The sequence below is a fragment of the Plectropomus leopardus genome, chromosome 15 (assembly GCF_026936395.1).
Source record: "Plectropomus leopardus strain MGB_pleo_1.0 chromosome 15, ASM2693639v1, whole genome shotgun sequence".
NCBI classification, from domain to species: Eukaryota; Metazoa; Chordata; class Actinopteri; order Perciformes; family Serranidae; genus Plectropomus; species Plectropomus leopardus.
The window spans coordinates 2,464,031-2,481,838 of NC_142190.1; the positions used below are offsets into that span (position 1 = coordinate 2,464,031).

The 17,808-nt window shown below is 38.5% G+C and overlaps 1 protein-coding gene across 7 annotated transcripts in view; it reads left to right on the forward strand.

The window, feature by feature from the left end:
- The window catches only part of mtmr4 (myotubularin related protein 4), an 84,951-nt gene extending 71,586 nt beyond the window's left edge, over positions 1-13,365 (forward strand). For all 7 annotated transcript variants that reach the window (XM_088088307.1, XM_088088311.1, XM_088088305.1 and 4 more), the window contains 8 exons: positions 927-1,122; positions 1,736-1,921; positions 2,809-2,979; positions 4,243-4,397; positions 5,821-7,228; positions 8,085-8,195; positions 8,343-8,431; positions 11,722-13,365. In XM_088088307.1, the coding sequence (XP_087944433.1) occupies positions 927-1,122; positions 1,736-1,921; positions 2,809-2,979; positions 4,243-4,397; positions 5,821-7,228; positions 8,085-8,195; positions 8,343-8,431; positions 11,722-11,899 (2,494 nt within the window). In that variant the 3' untranslated portion in view covers positions 11,900-13,365. The remainder of the gene's footprint in view (positions 1-926; positions 1,123-1,735; positions 1,922-2,808; positions 2,980-4,242; positions 4,398-5,820; positions 7,229-8,084; positions 8,196-8,342; positions 8,432-11,721) is intronic.
- Positions 13,366-17,808: the final 4,443 nt, after the last annotated feature.

The window sequence follows — 17,808 nt, forward strand, 5'->3', positions numbered from 1 at the left end:
GCTGCTGTGTGTTTACAGCAGGTGCTTCCTAAAGTCAGGGAAGGATCCTTCTAAAACCTCATTTTCTGCAGCCAAAACAATAACAAAAGATGCAGCAATGCGATCCACTGTTACACCGGGAACACGCTGCGTGCACGAGCAGCACGTGACGGCAAAATCACCGAACTGAAGCATGTTGCACGCTCGCTTCCTTAATGTCTGCCACAGGGCATACAAGGTTTAATGGCTCTATTTCATAAATATTTTACCAATGATTTTTAAAGAAAAAATGCCTTCCAAACTTGTAGGCCTGTTTCAGGTTTTTTTTCTTTAACATTTTTAATTTTAAGTTTTTTTCTATTATTATTATTATTATCATTATTAATTTTGCAATTTTATGGAAAATGTAAACATTTGGGGCTATTTTCTTTTTTTCCTTTAAAATTCTTTTTTAAAGAAAAAAAAACTTTGGAAGTCATGTTTGCTGTAAAAAAAAAAAAAAAGAAACTAAACTTTTATTTATTTTTTTAATTTAAAAAACAGGTTTGCGATACATGTTTGTTTATTATTTAATTTCCTAAATTACATTGCTCATCACAGCCAGATAGAAATTATCGCAGCCAAAGAGAAATAACCAAAAAAAGTTATTGTTTTATTTTAAAATTGCCTACAGTCCTCAAACGCCTCAGTGGGGATGCTGTAATTATCTTTTAATTTTATATAAAGCTCGTTGTTATTCTGATGGATATTTGTTATTTTCTGCCACTAGAGAGCTCTCACTCAAAACAATAAGCAAAGATGGAGCGAGCTGTTTCTCCTGGTTAGGATTCCTTCAGTTTTCAGTGTGCAGGAGTTTTTTTATCCAAATTATCTGCAGAGGTCTCGTCCTCTCCAAAACAGACGGATGGATTTATCCTCATCTGATCCGTCACTTTTCATGTTTCCAGCTGGCTGTCGGCTCTGGAGAGCACCCGCTGGCTGCAGCACCTGTCCGTCATGCTGAAGGCGGCCACTCTGGTGTGTTCGGCGGTGGAGAGGGAGGGCCGTCCTGTCCTGGTGCACTGTTCGGACGGGTGGGACCGCACGCCACAGATTGTAGCCCTCGCCAAGATCCTGCTGGACCCCTACTACAGGACGTTAGAGGTGAGCGTCTGCAGCGTTTGGTCACAGGATGTCGCATACAGAAGGATTTTAACCCTTTGAAACTTGGCGCGACATCACCTTTTTTTGTGCTGCTTTCATATGCCTTTCAAAAGTATTTATACCTTTGAACTTAAAGAAACTGGTGTGAATTTTTTCAGATACTTGGTAAGAAATGTTCCACAAATTGCAAGATTTAGTAGATTTAGAAAAAAAAGATAAAAGCTAAGGAAAATGATCAAAACTATAACTATAGTTGTATTTACCATAATTAACTATTTTAAATAATGTTTCAAAAAAATATTAAAAGGTCATTTCCTTGTTTTTTTGTTTGTTATAAATTTTCTTTTTCCTTTTTTTGCTAATTTTCAGGTATTTTTCTTGAATTTTATTTGTTTTATTTTTTCACTAATTCTTTGTTGATTTTTGGGTCAGTTCTTCTGAAGTTGCTCGCTAATTTGCTCAGGTTTCAAAGGGTTAAATAAACACAATGTACAATTTTTTTAAACATTTTACTGCCCAGTGTGACAATGTTATCAGAGTGTGTTGCTGGATCAGGAGTTTTCTCGCTCTGTAGTATTATCACCTCCAGCTCTGACTCCCGTGTCGTCCGCAGGGCTTCCAGCTGCTCGTAGAGACCGAGTGGCTCGACTTCGGACATAAGTTTGGGGACCGCTGCGGCCACCAGGAGAACGCTGACGACGTGAGCGAGCAGTGTCCCGTCTTCCTGCAGTGGCTGGACTGCGTCCACCAGCTGCTCAAACAGTTCCCCTGCCTGTTCGAGTTCAACGAGGCCTTCCTGGTGGGTGGTCGTCAGGGCAACACTGTCCCTAAAACTCAGTCAGAGACACGCAGCTTTCTTTGTTTCGGCGGCCTTTTGCAAAATGACAGGAGGCCAGGGGCCAGTCGCAACAGCCACATACATGTTTGCAGGAATTTTAATACATTTCGAGGAATTTTATGATGTTTCTAGGATTTTTTGACATTTTGAGGATTTTAGGACGTTTTTTGAATTTTAAAAGGTTTCTAAGGTTTAAGGACATTTCTAGGATTTTTGGACATTTTTCAGAATTTTTTGGACATTACGAGGATTTTAAGGCTATTTCTAGACAATTAGGATATTTCTAAGATTTAAGTTCATTTCCAGGATTGTATGGGTTTTTTTTATGATATTAGAACATTTCCAGGATTTTAAGACATTTCTAGGATTTTTGGACATTTTTAGGAATGTTGGATATTTCTAAGATTTCAGTATATTTTGAGAATTTTAGGACATTTGTGGGATTTTTGGACATGTTTAGGAATGTTAGGACATTTCTGAAATTTCAGTACATTTCTAGGATTTTAGGACATTTCTAGGAATGTTTCGATGTTTCCAGGATTTTTGGACATTTTGAGAATTTTAGGACATTTTAAGGGTTTTGGGCCATTTCTAGGAATGTTCGGACATTTCTAAGATTTCTTGGGTTTAGGATTGTTTTTAGAATTTTAGGACTTTTCTAGAAATTTAGGACGTTTCTTGGATTTCAGACGTTAGAGGCATTGGTAAACAAGCTGTATTTTGATGTAGAAACCCTGAAGAACAAACTGTCGTTTTAAAACCAGAACTAATCGTGTTGTCAGATGCTTTTTTTCACATCAATCAGCTGTTTTGTGCTGTCGACTCACCGCCTGACTCCACGTTTCCAGGTCAAGCTGGTGCAGCACACGTACTCGTGTCTTTACGGCACCTTCCTGTGTAACAACGCCCGCGAGAGGGAGACGAGGAACATCTACAAACGCACCTGCTCCGTGTGGTCCCTGCTCCGCAACGGGAACAAGAACTTCCAGAACTTCCTCTACATCCCCAGCCATGACATGGTACCCAACACTCCCACACCGTCCTCACAGTGTTAATGTGCGAGCGCTGATATACTTTTATTCACGCTTTTTTGGGGGAGAAGAGCCACCAGTTAACCCTTTGAAACCTGTGCAAATTGGCCTGGTTTCTTTCAAAGACGCAAAGAAGACAATGAGCAACAAAAAAGAAGTGATCCAAATATTAGCAAGAAATTAGTAAAAAAGTTCAAGACAATTACCTGAAAATGTGTTTTAAAAAAAAAACCAGGAAAATGATATGGAAAAAGAGCTTCAAAATTATATGTTTTTTAATAAATTATATTTATCATAATAATGTTGAAACAATTTCAAATCCGTATTTATGATTAAACAAATGGTTTTTCCCGAGATGTTTTTCTGATTAATAATAATGATAATAATAAAATCTGGGGTGACCTTTAGCTCACTGGGTAGATCGTGCGCCCCATGTTCCTCAGGCTCCTGCAGGGGCCCGGGTTTGGGTTCGAGTCCGGCCTGTGGGTCTTTGCTGCGTGTCGTTTCCCCTTCTCTGTCCCATCTTTCCCGTCTCTCTCAAACTGTCCTATAAAATAAAGGGAAAATGCCCCAAAGAAATAATTTTTAAAAAAGTACATTTCCTAATTTGTAGCAATCTGAGGAATATTTCTCACTAAGTTGCTTTTTTTTCCAAGACTTTAAATACTATTGAATTTATTCATTATTATTAGGAGTAGTGTTATTGTCTGAAAGCAGCAAAAGAAGAGTGATGTCAATTTAGGTTTCAAAGGGTTAAATAAAGAAACAGCTGGAGGTTGCTTAATACTTTTAGACACTATTATTCTTTTTAGGTTTTTCTGTCACACTGTAGCTTCTCAGTGGTTTTCCCCAAATCCAGATATTCAGTTTCTGGTCCAAGTATGTTTTAGTGTCAAAATACGAATTCCCCAAGCCTTTTTAAAACTTTTCCCACACGGACTGATGTGGATTAATGCATGAGTAAAACAAAAACAAATATCCTGAATACAAAAACAAATGAAAATAATAAGTCAGTGAGCAAGGTTTCAGTCATCTGACCTTCGTCGGGTTAAATTCACCTGACGTTCATCCAATCATGACTGTATTGCACTTAAATCCCCAAACTGTCCGTATCATCAAAGATTTAAAGCATAACTTTAACATCAAGACTAAATCTGTGTGAAAGATCTCTAATAAAAACAGAGGAACGGTGAGAATAACAGACACGTATTGACCCTCTGAGATCGTCCTCGTCTCTCGTTTGTCCGCCAGGTGCTGCAGCCAGTCTGCCACACACGAGCGCTGCAGCTGTGGACAGCTGTGTACCTGCCCACCTCCTCGCCCTGCACCGCCGTGGACGACTCCATGGAGCTCTACCTCCCCCCGAGCGTCACCGGAGACGAGCTCACCTCCCGCTCCCTCGACAGGTGTGTTTATTTATTCATTTGCAAATCTGATCAGCTGCTCACCGTCTGCACACGCTGTTCTCTCTGAACAGATTCATCATTTTCAAAAAACAAGCCACACTGCCCTCTAGAGCCCCGAATGGAGAATTGTGTCATTGAGGTTTTTAAACCTTTGGGGAAAAAACAATTTTAAAGGGTTTATATGTTCATGAAAAACCTGGAAAACAAATGGAATTTGCAAATAGCAATAGAGGTCATGGAAATTTGCTTCACAAACCTGGATATATATATATATATATATATATATATATATATATATACATTATATATTTTTAAATAAATGTATATTTATTATAATTTCTGGTTGTGAAAAATTGTTCTTTTTTTTGGTGTTTTTTTTTTTTTTTTTTAAACATGACTTGAAAACCCACTTATGGGTTTTTGAAATCATGTTTTTTTTAAATCATCAAATTCTTAAAATTAAACCAATATTTTCTTTGAAAATCACCAAAATGTTTTTAAGAAGAAAATTGCCAAACTTTTAAAATTAGTTTGAAGGCATATTTTCTTTGAAAATCAGCAGTAAAATTAATACAAAATACAACCATTTAACCCTTTGAAACCTGGAGCAGCACCAGTCTTTTTGTATAGCCTTGAGATGCTTTTCACAAGCATTCAAACCTGAATAAAGCGTGAATAAATTGGTTTGATAATTTCAAAAACGTGGAGAAAAAAATGCAGTCGCCAGCTTGGCATGAATTATCTTGCAAATTGCAAAAATAATTGCAAAAGGTGACAAGAAAATACTCAGAAAATTATCTTATATATAAATATAAGAGAGAGAGAATCACTAATTAGGGAAAAACATCAAGGAAACTATATTATAATTACTATGGTTATATATTTAAAATTAGGTTATAGAAAAAAAGTTTTATTTATATTTAGTTTTATTTTACATTAAATATTTGACAAGAAAATAATCTGAAAATTAGCTTAAAAATGACTTAAAAATAACAGAGAGAATCACTGATTAAAAAAGAACTATATAAATATTATGATTATATATTCAAAATTAGGTGACAGAAAAAATCTATATTTGTTTTTATTGTTTGTATTTATTTTATTTACATTTCTTAACTTTTTATGCTGTTTTCAGGTAATATTCTTGCATTTTTTTTCTAATTTCTTGCCAATTTTGGGGTAATTTCTTTTAAGTCGCTCGTTGCATTTTCAAGTTTTTGAAAGAAGGAAAGCCAGTCTGCTGAGGTCTCAAAGGGCTAGATAGATATTTAAAAAAGCTGTAATAAAGTAATAATAAAGAATTGATAAGCAGTATTGATGGTTGTTTTTTGAGAACATTTGATCTTTAAATTTTGCCTAAAAGTCATTTAAATCTTTTGGGTGAAAATGTGTCTGAAGCGTCTTTATGTTTTTCTGATTTCAGACTTCCTAAAACTCGCTCCATGGACAACCTGCTGTCAGCGTTTGAGAACGGGCTGCCTCTGACACGCACGTCCAGCGACCCAAATCTCAATCAGCACTGCCAGGAGGGTCGCTCTGCCCCGGAGCCCTCGCCAGCCGCCGAGGAAACCTCCGCCGACGACTCGGATGAGGTCACGCCTGACGCCGGACCGGACTCCAGCGAGGGGGATCCTCTGCACCAGAGTCCTGCCAAGACCCCTGAGGGCGTCCCGGCTGCAGAGAGCGGCGAGGACGCGGCGGAGGAGCCCTGTCTCACCACGCAGCCCCTCCCCTCTCTGCCTCTTCCCCCCGTCCCGCTCGGTCAGGACGCCGCGCTCGCTCACACTCCCTTCCCCGTGCCGGTCCTCCAGCAGGCCCTGCCTCAGATCACTAACCCTCCGCTCCCTCCGCCGCCGCCGGAGCCCGAGAGCCCCTGTAGGACTGCTGAGACCACCACGTCGCCCTCTCACAAATCAGAGCCGTGCTTACCTCTCCCCTGCAACGGCGAGCGGCCCGCAGCCGCCACCTCGCTGCTCAACGGCCACGCTGACCGCCAATCAAACGACCTCCCGGCGTCGGCAGACCTGCTGGCTCTGAAGCAGCTCACGCCGCTCCTTCCCATGGAGGACTCCACAGAGACTCTCACAGGGGAGGGAGAGGTGCCACCCGCCCCGCCTCCTGTGGCGAGCATCACCCAGAATCACTTTAACGACTCGCCCGAATCGCCCCAGAGAGAGGACGAGAGCACAGACGCAGTGAAGGGAAGAGAGCGCGTGTTCGACTGCGCCCAGGTCGCAGCTCGCCATCTGATCTCCCAGAGCCAGCTCACGGACCTGTCGCTGCTCGGCTCCCACTGGGAGAGCGTGCAGGGTCTGGTCCAGTCCGCCTGCAGCGGCGCCAGCCACTCGGGCGCCGCCCGGGCCAACACTTACCAAAGCCGTCGACTTGCCAGCAAGCTGCTCCGTTCGCAGGCCTTCGCCATCGCCAACGGGTCCCAGTGCTGCCGCCGAGAGGCTCTGTGTTACCCCAGCAGCCCCGGGTGGCTGTCCGCCGCCAGGAGTGTTGGCTACAGCGGCCTGTGTGGGCCCGCAGCCGCCGCCGCCGCCCTCAACAGCTACTCGCTGGCAGGCCATCAGCTCCTCCCGGTGTCGTACTCCTCGCCCTCCGCCTCCAGCTCCCCTCCCCCTCCCCAGGCCCCGGCGTACTTGGATGACGACGGGCTGCCGGTGCCCATGGACGCCGTGCAGCAGCGGCTGCGGCAGATCGAGGCGGGCTACAAGCAGGAAGTGGAGGTGCTGAGGCAGCAGGTGCGACAGCTGCAGATGAGGCTGGAGAGTAAACAGTACGGCACGCCGCCCTCCGAGCCCGACATCGACTACGAGGATGACATCGTGAGTGGCTCTTTAAGTGATGGCGTTAATATCGTAATTTATTTATTTTTATTTTATATCCCGATTTACCAAACATCTCTAAACTACTGCAGACTACTAAATTACAAAGTAGCCACTGCCATGTAATAAAGTTTAAAAAAATACTATCATAATAAAGTTTAATAAAATACTATTTAAAAGATACTGTTATAAATAACTTAAATTAACTACTGTTATAATATAATTTAATAAAATACTGTCAGAATGAATTTTAATAAAACAATAATAGTAAATGTAAATAAAATACTGTCAGAATGAATTTTAATAAAACAATAATAGTAAATGTAAATAAAATACTGGTATAATAAATTTTAATACAACACGAATAATTTTAATTAAATACTGGTATAATAAAGTTAAATAAAATACTATTTTAAATTTTTATTATCTATTTTAATTTTTTTAGTAAAATACTTTTATAATAAGGTATAATAATAAAGTTTCATAAAATGTTGTTGCAATAAAGTTTCATGAAATAAAAAATACAGTTATAATAAAGTTTCATTAAATACTGTTTTAATAAGGTTTAATAAAATACAGTTATAATAAAGTGTCATAAAATTTGGTTATAATAAATTTTTAAAAACAGTTACAATAAAGTTTGATAAATATTGTTATAATTTAGTTTAATAAATGATAATAATGATAATAATTTAATAATGATATATAATAATAATATTTTATATATTTCAGGAGGAAAAAGCTGTGATACATCGAGTATATTAAATTTATCGCTGTGCTCTACTTTTAATCTTCCTCGGAGAGTTTTCTCTCCTCCGTCAGTCTCCTGATCTCGTCTTTCTCTCTCTGCTTTCAGACGTGTCTGCGGGAGTCGGACAACAGCAACGAGGAGGACTCTCTGTCCACCCACAGCGAGGCCCGTCTGTCTGAGGGCAGCTGGGACCGAGTGGAGCGCAAGGACACCGAGGTCAGCAGCCTTCATCGTTTAAAATAACTCCTCCCCCTCACCTGTGAGCCGAGGAGCGCCTCTGATTACAATACACTGTTCTGATGTGTGTGTGTGTGTGTGTGTGTGTGTGTGTGTGTGTGTGTGTGTGTGTGTGTGTGTGTGTAGGTGACGAGGTGGGTGCCCGACCACATGGCCTCCCTCTGTTTCAACTGCGACTGTGAGTTCTGGATAGCCAAGAGACGTCATCACTGCAGGTGGGTTTCATTACCGCGCTTTCCTTTTATTATTTATTCATTCATTCAAACATTTATTGAAGACTCGCTGAATCAACTGAGGGAGAGCATTTTTTAATGATGCCCAGCACTAAAAAACAATAAAAACAATCAATAAGCAAACAAATAACAGAAATAAAATCATACAAAATAATAATAGCAATGCGTAATAACCCTAAAAGTAAAAATACAGCATAATAGAAATGTGTTTTTATCAAATTTTACTAAATAAAAACACAAAACATATCCATCTAAATGATTTTTAAATATTAGAAACATAAATTAAATATTTTCTAAACGCTCCGTAAGTTATTTGAAATATGTAATTAAGAACAGAAATACTTTAATTACTTTACTAAATTTTTTAATTACAGCACTTAACATAGAATAAAATAGAATAGAATAAAGTAAAATAACAATAATAATGATAATGATAATAATGATAATAATAATAATAATAATAATAATAATAATAATAATAATAAAGATATGTACAGTGATAGACGGCAGTTTGTTCAGTGACCGTGGTATTATTTATTTTGGAGATATGGTTTATGAGCGGGTGTGAAGGTGTTTCTATGGGCTCCACGACGCGTTTTCACACTGCAGGTAAGGAAGCGTAATGCCGTCATTACGAGTTTACGGCGTGAAGACGGGAAAGAAAGAAGCTTTCTGCTGCAAAAAGAAAAAATGTTCTAGTTATTGTGGTTTTTATTTTAGATCGATATTTATTCAGGATTATGCAAACAATGATGGGGGTTGTTTTTAAAGCGTGTTTCCAGTCTTTATATTTATATATCTATCTATTATTTATTTATTATATTATATTATTATTTATTATATCTATATATTTACAGAGACACGAGTGTCAATCTCGTTATCTCTCAGCAAAAAAAGAAAAAGTTTTTGTCTTCAGTAGAAGCTGCTTCAGGATTTTTGTCACCAGCGTGCTGATTTGTGTATTCACTCATCAAACGCAGCATTTGTTCAGGAGAGATCACCGTTTCTGTTAAAACTCTGGTGGTTTCTCGTCAACACATTTCTGCTGGCGCTCTGTTGCTGCAGCACAGCTCTGCCAGAGCGGCAGCCTGCGATTCAAAGACACTTTGCTTTGTGTTTTTCAAGGCAACAAACCAAAGCGTTGGTTTTCAAAATGAAAGAATGATTTTTTCACTCCACTGAGACAGTCAGTCCCAAACTGGACAGAAACCACTCTGACGATACAGAAAATGGACAAATCGGCACTCTGTCAGCAGTTATAATTCATGATCAGTTTATTATATTTAACCGCGCTGCTGTAGGGATTTTAGCTACAATATTATGTCTTACTGTGCAATAATTGGTGCAGTAATTACTGCAATACTCTGTGCAAATATTCAACTGAAAATATGAAGTATCCTAATTTATTCTGACCAACACCACTCCTGTATGCATCCAGCATATGATTCACATATTGTATTTATTTCTTATTCTCATTTCTTCTTTGTATATATTGTGTTGTACACTTTAGTATAATGCACATTTACACTTTTAAACCTTTATATACGAGTTTGCATATTTTAATGTAGCAAAAAGCACATATTTGTTTATTTTGCAGTTTTATTATTTGACACACTTGGCATATAATACATATTTTATATTTTAAATTTTTGGTGTGAAAATGAAATTCAGAAAAAACGTGACTCAACAAACAATATACAGGGAAAACAAACTCAGACAGTAAACTCAGAGCATATGTTCCTAAAAACAGAATAAATAACAGATGCAAAAATAGTTTTGACAGAATAAAATAACAGTATAATACTGTGTGCAACGTGTTTATGTAGACGTGTGAATCAACTCTGAGAAAAAAGGGTTTGCTTTTCACTAGAAGAAAGATTTTAGGAGAGAAAAAAAACACTTTAATTTTTCCATCTTTGAATTTTTTAGTCAAAATGAGTTGTGCTCTTCTGCATGAAAGTCTTAAACTCACCACTGAACCTCATACTGTCTTTTTACTTTATACTTTCAGCTGCTGCAAAATGTAGATTTACCAAACTTAACTTTACCAAACTCTCGAGTTAGAAAAAGATTATCAGTCTTTCCAAAATCTTAATCAGTCTTTTCATTCATAAATGATTTTGAAATTTTCTTAAAAGGCAGTTAAGACGCCCCGCAGGCGGTCTGGACAGAAAAAAAAAATAAATAAAACATGAGATGCGTCTCCAAACCACATTTGAAAAGCGATTCCAATCTGATTCTTCAGATGCGTCTCAGTCTGGACGCTCTGGATGCTCAGATTTCAAAGTGTCCTTTGTGTCGCTTACAACACGACACGACAGTGACGTCAAGTTGTACGTCTCAACATGGCATGCAGCAACAATGTCACATTTTACGTCGCAACACGGCACTCAACAGCAATTACGTCTCAACATGGCATGCAACGACGACGTCAAATTGTACCTCGCAACATGGCATGCAACGACCATGTTGCATTTTACGTTGCAACATGGCATATAAGAACGACGTCAAACCGTACCTCGCAACATGGCATGCAACGACGACGTCAAACCGTACCTCGCAACATGGCATGCAACAGCGACGTCAAATTGTACCCAGCAACATGGCATGCAACGACGTCGAATTGTACCTCGCAACATGGCATGCAACGACTATGTTGCATTTTACGTTGCAACATGGCATACAAGAACGACGTCAAACCGTACCTCGCAACATGGCATGCAACGACGTCAAATTGTACCTCGCAACATGGCATGCAACGACTATGTTGCATTTTACGTCGCAACATGGCATGCAACAACGACGTCGAATCGTACGGCACAGTGCAAGGATGACATCGAATCTTACCTCTTAACACGACGACGACGTCAAATCTCCCCTCGCAATACAACGAAAATGTCGAGTTGTACCTCGCAACACAACGGCGAGGTCAAAGCGTACCTCTTAACGTCAAATCATACCTTCTTAACACGAGGATGACGTCAACTCGGTTTGTGGTGCGACGGAGGAGTTCTACGCCGCGATTGTTTGGAGGACGAAATGATTGACCTCCATTTTCCGCGTCGTAAAAAACTGCGTCACCAGCATCACCACGAGGTTGCTGGCGCCTGCGTTGTTGCTGCAATCCATGCAGATAGATTGATGAAGTCCGGACGATCTGAGCTGAATCTAGCGCGGTCAGAACGTAGCTTCTGTCCTGGATTTTTTGGTCCAGGCTGCTGGTTAAAAAGCGGACAGGGTGTCCTAACCGTCTGTGTGGTCTCCACCTTCAGGAACTGCGGCAACGTGTTCTGTAAAGACTGTTGTCACCTGAAGCTGCCCATCCCGGACCAGCAGCTGTACGACCCGGTGCTGGTGTGCAACACCTGCCACGACCTGCTGCTCGAGTCCCGCACCCGCGAGATCCGCAGCCAGCAGCTCAAGAAGGCCATCGCCACAGCCTCCAGCTGAGAGACGCGTCGCGTGGCACGGACCGCCTCGGCTCTGTCCTGCTCGTTTCGGACCGACGAGCCGAGCGCCCCGACCCCCAACCTGCTGCGGTTTCGGGAAGACGAGGAGGAATTGTTACTCTTTGGGAAGGCTCGGTTTGGGAGCGGAGATGCACTGTGAGAAGAGGGACGTCTGAGATGGAGGCGTGTCAGCGGGGGGAGTTTTTGTTTCCTGCAGAACAAACCGCCTTCTGTTCAAAGACTTTCAGCCTGGAGCTCCGCAGCGTCCGGCTGCCTCCACGCGGCCTCGAGACACCTCTCCAACCTGTCCACCCCGGCAGAGCCCCCCCCACAAACACCTGCACCCTCCTTACAGACACTGTCTCGCACTTCAGAGGACAATCGCTCACCCTTCCACGTGTCGGGGGGACTCCAAAGCCTTTACCTGTACCACTGGAGGCTTCGAAAAAGAAAAGAATTGCTGCTACAGTAAAAGTCTAATTTTGTATTCTTATTTTGTGCACTACTAGCTGTCGTGTGTTTGAGGGAATTTGAGACCAAACTTGAGCAAAAAGGGAGAAATCTGCTGTTTACTTTGTCATTGCATCTTTTTTCTCGGAGCCTGAATGTAAAAATGAAAACTGGATCGAGTTTATGTTCATTCGGTGGGTCGTATCTACGTGTTCATTGCTGCGATGTGTTTTTCGATAAAATTCTGTATATGCACAGTCGGTGTGGTTCTGTCTTTATCGATGCTTTCCTCCAGTATAGCCATGTTGCGACATTGCGCGGGACGAGGTGGGGGACGTGCGTGTGGACGGATCGATGCTGTTTGTTTTGCGGGACGTGTGTTGGATGTGTTCGGGGGAAGAGCAGGGAGGATTTCTGTAATGTCTCCTGTCGTGAGAGGGTTTTTGTGATGTTGCAGAGGGATTTTCTGCTCGTGAATGAATGTCCATCTGACAGACGAGTCCTCCTTAAATTTAACTGGCAGTAAAGACTCAACAAAGTGCTCCGAGTTTTTCCGTTCAGGGGAGTTTGGCCACAGTCCCCTTTAAAAAAAATCTCTGTTTGTGTCGTTCTTGAGACAATAGTGCCATATTTTGTTTTTGTCTATTTTCAAAGCCTTTTTCTTTCTTCTGGACGGCAGCAGGTTTCTAATCGGCCACCTCTCTGTACGTTTTACAGACAGTTAGCTGCTTAACAACACTGAGACGACTAAAGCTTAACGGACGGTTCGGTAACGAGGCTGATCGATCGGATGTCGATGAATTAGTTAACCTGTGTGGTTATCTATCGTCTAATATTTGGGATTTTTTCACACGGTGTTCATGAAGTCGAAATCTTTAAGAGGAACTCGGAAATGTAACATACATAGTTATCTGATCCGTAGTGGTGGCTAAAACCTGTCACTTAATGAATAATTGTTGTAAAGAAATGCACTGTAAAAGTTAAATCCCATGGGTTAAAATAAAAGATTATATCATGCATCTGCTTGCAGGCCTGTTTTTTTGCATGCAGCTGCGGAAAATGTGGATTTGGCTCAGAATCATGAGGATCATTGCTACTTTTGGCGAAACAGAGTCAAAAAGTACCACAATAAATTACGTTTCCGTTACCAGTTTCGACCACGTTTCGTAAAGTCATGAAAAACAAGGAAAACTGGTAGAATTTGCAATAGCAACTTCCAGGCCTGAAAAGGTTTTGGAAAAATCATGGAATTTTGTTTCACAAGCTTGTTTAATAACATGTTGTGTTCAAAGACTGTTGGAAATTTGAAAATCCAACGATAATTTGTGTTGTCATAGTTTCTGGCTCTGATGAATGGTGTAAGTTTTGGTGATTTTAAAGGAAAAAAGTTGCCGAAAATGTTACGTTTTTTTTTCTTTAAAAATCATCAAAAAGTTTTAAAGAGAAAAAGAGCATTATTTTCTCTTTAATTTTTTCTTTTAATCAGCATCTTTGTCTTTAAAAACTGCAAAATATTTAACAATCTTTAACTATCACCAAAAAGTGTGAAAGAAAAGAAATCTGTAAAAAATATTCTTTAAAAGTTGCAAAAAAAAATTTTTTAAATCGCCAAAATGTTTTTCATTAAAATTCACTAAATAGTTTTAAAGGGAAAAAATGCCCATTTTTTTTCTTTAAAAATGTGCCAAAATTATGAAAAATTAGGAATGAAAAGTGCGTAAAATGCAGCGACAGTAAAGGTTAACGGTTACAGGTTGTTTCATCAGTTGAAGCTTTTTGCTTTAACGTTTCATTCTGAGGTAAATGTTGGTTGCAGATTAACATCTTAAATTTAAGATCTCCTGTCAGATAAAGACTCACTTTACAACACAAAGGAAACACGTCGACTATTGTGCAACTAAAACAGGAAGCCGGCTCGATGTCTTTGATATCGATGTGATACCAGAACCCTAAAGTTGATGCCCGCAGAGCTCCTCATTGAATCACTCTGATGTGAATGTTGCTCGACTTCACCACAAACTGTGATGTAACTGCTGAAACACGCGACGCTGTGATTGGCCGTGAGCAAAACCACACAATTAGTGGAGTTTAAAAAAAAATCTAAATACAAAAAAGGGTCAAATGCAGGTATTGTTTGACTGAAAAAGTTTTGATCTTTTTTTTAAAAAAAAAAAAAAAACAGGAAAAAAAGGCAACAGGTAACTTGGCAAAATTGTACCACAAATCACAAGAAATAAGTTCAACAAAAAATCTAGGACAAAAAATAGATTTTTTTTTTTAATTATATAAACTATATTTAAAACACAGTTGCTGTTTCATTTGATCGTGTTTAATGAGAACAGAGCTTTCTACTTTATTCTAATTATGTACTTAAAAAAATATTCTAATGCTTTATTGTTGTTACTGCTTATTCATGTCATTTCCTTATTTGTTTTTTTTCTTTATTTTTTAGGTAATTTTCTTGTACTTTATATCAGTTTTTGGCTCATTTTTTATCATTTCTTCTCAAGTTGTTAATTAACTTTTGCCAGTGTTTATGAGAGACATCAAGCCCATTTGTTCAGGTTTCAAAGGGTTAAAGGAGTCAAGTATCGATGCTCAGCTCTAAAGGAAAGCGTTAACGAAGAGTATCGATGTTCATGTGGAGACAAACAGCCGTCATGCTCACATTCACACCTACGCAGAGACAATGACTCTGCATGTCTGCAGGACGAGGACAGCAGCACTAAACCGGTTTCAAGGCTGTGAGATAAAAATAACCCGATAATTAGCTGGAAGAGCAGAGAGAATAATTAGAAAATTATACATGAAGAGAAAACTGGGAAACGTGTATTTGTAACTATTGGAAATGTAATTTTATGTTACAAAAAATATTTTATTATTATTTAAATATGTATTTTAAGGGGGTTTTATTTACCTTTTCTTTAAACCCTTCTTTAAAATTATTTTCAGTTAAATCATTTTTGAGCCGTCCAGTGGAGAAAAAAATCAGAAAACTATATTTATAATTCTCTTAATCATATATTTACAATTATGTTACGGAAAAAAGTTCATTTGTTGTTGCTTTTGAGAAATTTCTTCTTAAGTTGCTCGTCTCTGTCCCATTAGGAGAAATAGTAAAAGGTGACAAGAAAACATACTGAAAAAAAATGAGGGGATTATGAGATATTATCAAAAAATGAGGAAATTTTCCAGCAAACTATATTTATAATTATCTTAATTGTATATTTGAAATTATGTTACAGAAAAAAAGACAAATATATTTTTTATTTGTTTCTTGCAGTCATTTTCTTGGGTTTTTTTTTTTTAATGTTTTTATTTATTTTGTTTTTTGTTTTTAATCTTTTTTTCTCTCTTTTGATAATTTTTTTTGGTAATTTTCTTGTAATTTTTAAATAATCTCTTGTTTAGTTGTCATCACCCTTTTCCCATGTTTTTGGGAGAAATCAAGCCAGTTTGCTTCAAAGGGTTAATTATTCCCAGCAGACATGTAAGATGAATGAAACGGCTCTGCTCTGAATAACAGAAAGTTACTTTCTCCTCCTCAGTGAAAAATCTGTGAATATTCAAATGTTATTTATTTAAAAAGTGGCTCAGAAAAACTGTTAAACACATAAATGAAAAACCATCAGCGCTTTTCTTCATTCGTCCACCAGATGGAGCTTTTCCATCAAGTTTAACTGTTGCTGCAGAACATCAGTTCAGAGGAAGAAGTATTCAGAGCAATTATCAGAGTAAAAGTACTGTGAAAATACTCCATTACAAGTTAAAGTCATGCATACAAAACTGCACTTCAGTAAAAGTCCAAAATATACTTCAAACAGTTAAAGTGAAAGTACTGTTTGGGCAGTAAAACGTTTTTAAAGTGCTTTCTTTAGCTCATTTTTTGCACTTTTTATTTTTTAAAATCTTTTTTCTGTCTTTTTTGTGTTTATTTTCACATAATTTTCTTTTAACTTTTTATTAGTTTTTTGCTTTATTTTTTATTTTAAACACTGACGTTCTGTCAGCGTTTTCATTTTCTGTGTTACATTTTTTAATTAATATTCAGCTGCATTAATCTTTATGTTGTATTTTACTGCAGATATTTGTTCGTTTTCTTTTTAACCCTTTAAATCCTGGATCAGTATCCGTTTTCCTTTGCTGCGTTCAGATGTCTTTCACAAGCATTAAAGTTTTGAAACGACATGAAAAGTTTCACAAACGACAAAAACAAAATTGCAAAAGAAGAAAAGGGATTATTAGATATTACCATCCCCGACCCCCAGGGTTGATTTTTTTTCTTCATATGTTTGTTTTTTACTCTCTTTATTTATTTATTTATTTTTATTTTATTTTATTTATTTTTTATTTTCATCTAAATTTCCTTTTAACTAATTTCTTCCTCATTTTTGAGTTATTTTTATCTTAAGTTGCTCTTCGGCTTCCCGTGAGGGAAATTAGTAAACAGTGACAAGAAAAAAAACTTGTTAAAAAAATTATCAAAAAACAAGGAAAATTTCTAGAAAACTATAATTATAATTATTTTAACGTCAATTATGTTACAGAATTTCTTTTTTTCTTGAGGTAATTTTCTTTTTCTTTTGCTTGTTTTCAGGTAATTTTTGTGCAACTTTTCACTAATTTCTTGCTTTTTTTTCAGCCATTTCTTGTGAAGTTGCTCGTCACCCTCCTGTGTTTCTGAAATATTTGATTACCTCATCTTCATTTCTCCGCAAATTAATCAACAGTCTTTTTCTTCCTATGAAGTGTTGAAATGTGCTTAAGAAAAGAACGATGATGAAAGATAAAAACACAACGGTCATCGTGTCCTTTTTTTACTTCAATGCCAAAATTCTTGAAGAAACTCGAGCTGATTCATGTTTTTTGTTTTTTTTTTAAGAGGAACTTGCCGTCACTGTCCTCACTCAGCTGATCAATAATTCAGGCGGAGGGGATTTCAGGTTTCTGCTCGCTGAAAGAGAAATAGAGGTGACAGTTTGGACTTTTTTGGGGAAAAGTTGATGAGTTTTTTTGCAGAGCGTTGCACTGACTGGACAGTTTTTCTGTGGACGCAGACGCACTAACCTGAGACGCTTTTTAAAGACTCACCTGATGTGTGTGTGTGTGTGTGTGTGTGTGTGTGTGTGTGAGAGAGAGATGCTCTTTATCTTGACTCAGCAAAGTACATTTAAGTAATTCGGGGTACTTGTACTTGAGTATTTGTACCTGCAATTATATATATTATTTTGGGGAAGGTATCAAATATTCTCAAGTTTTCTCAAAATGGTCAGAGTGGCGTCATTATGGTGTCAAAGTTGAGTTCCAAGTCATTTGTGATTTCGTCCAGTTGAAAGACATCAAATTTTGCGACTTGAATCCAAGTCGTGTAACTTGAGTCGAGTACAGTCTGCTGTAAAATTACTGTTTTTACTTAAAGTAAAAGATCTGAAATCCTCCACCTCGTTTGCATCAGCTTGT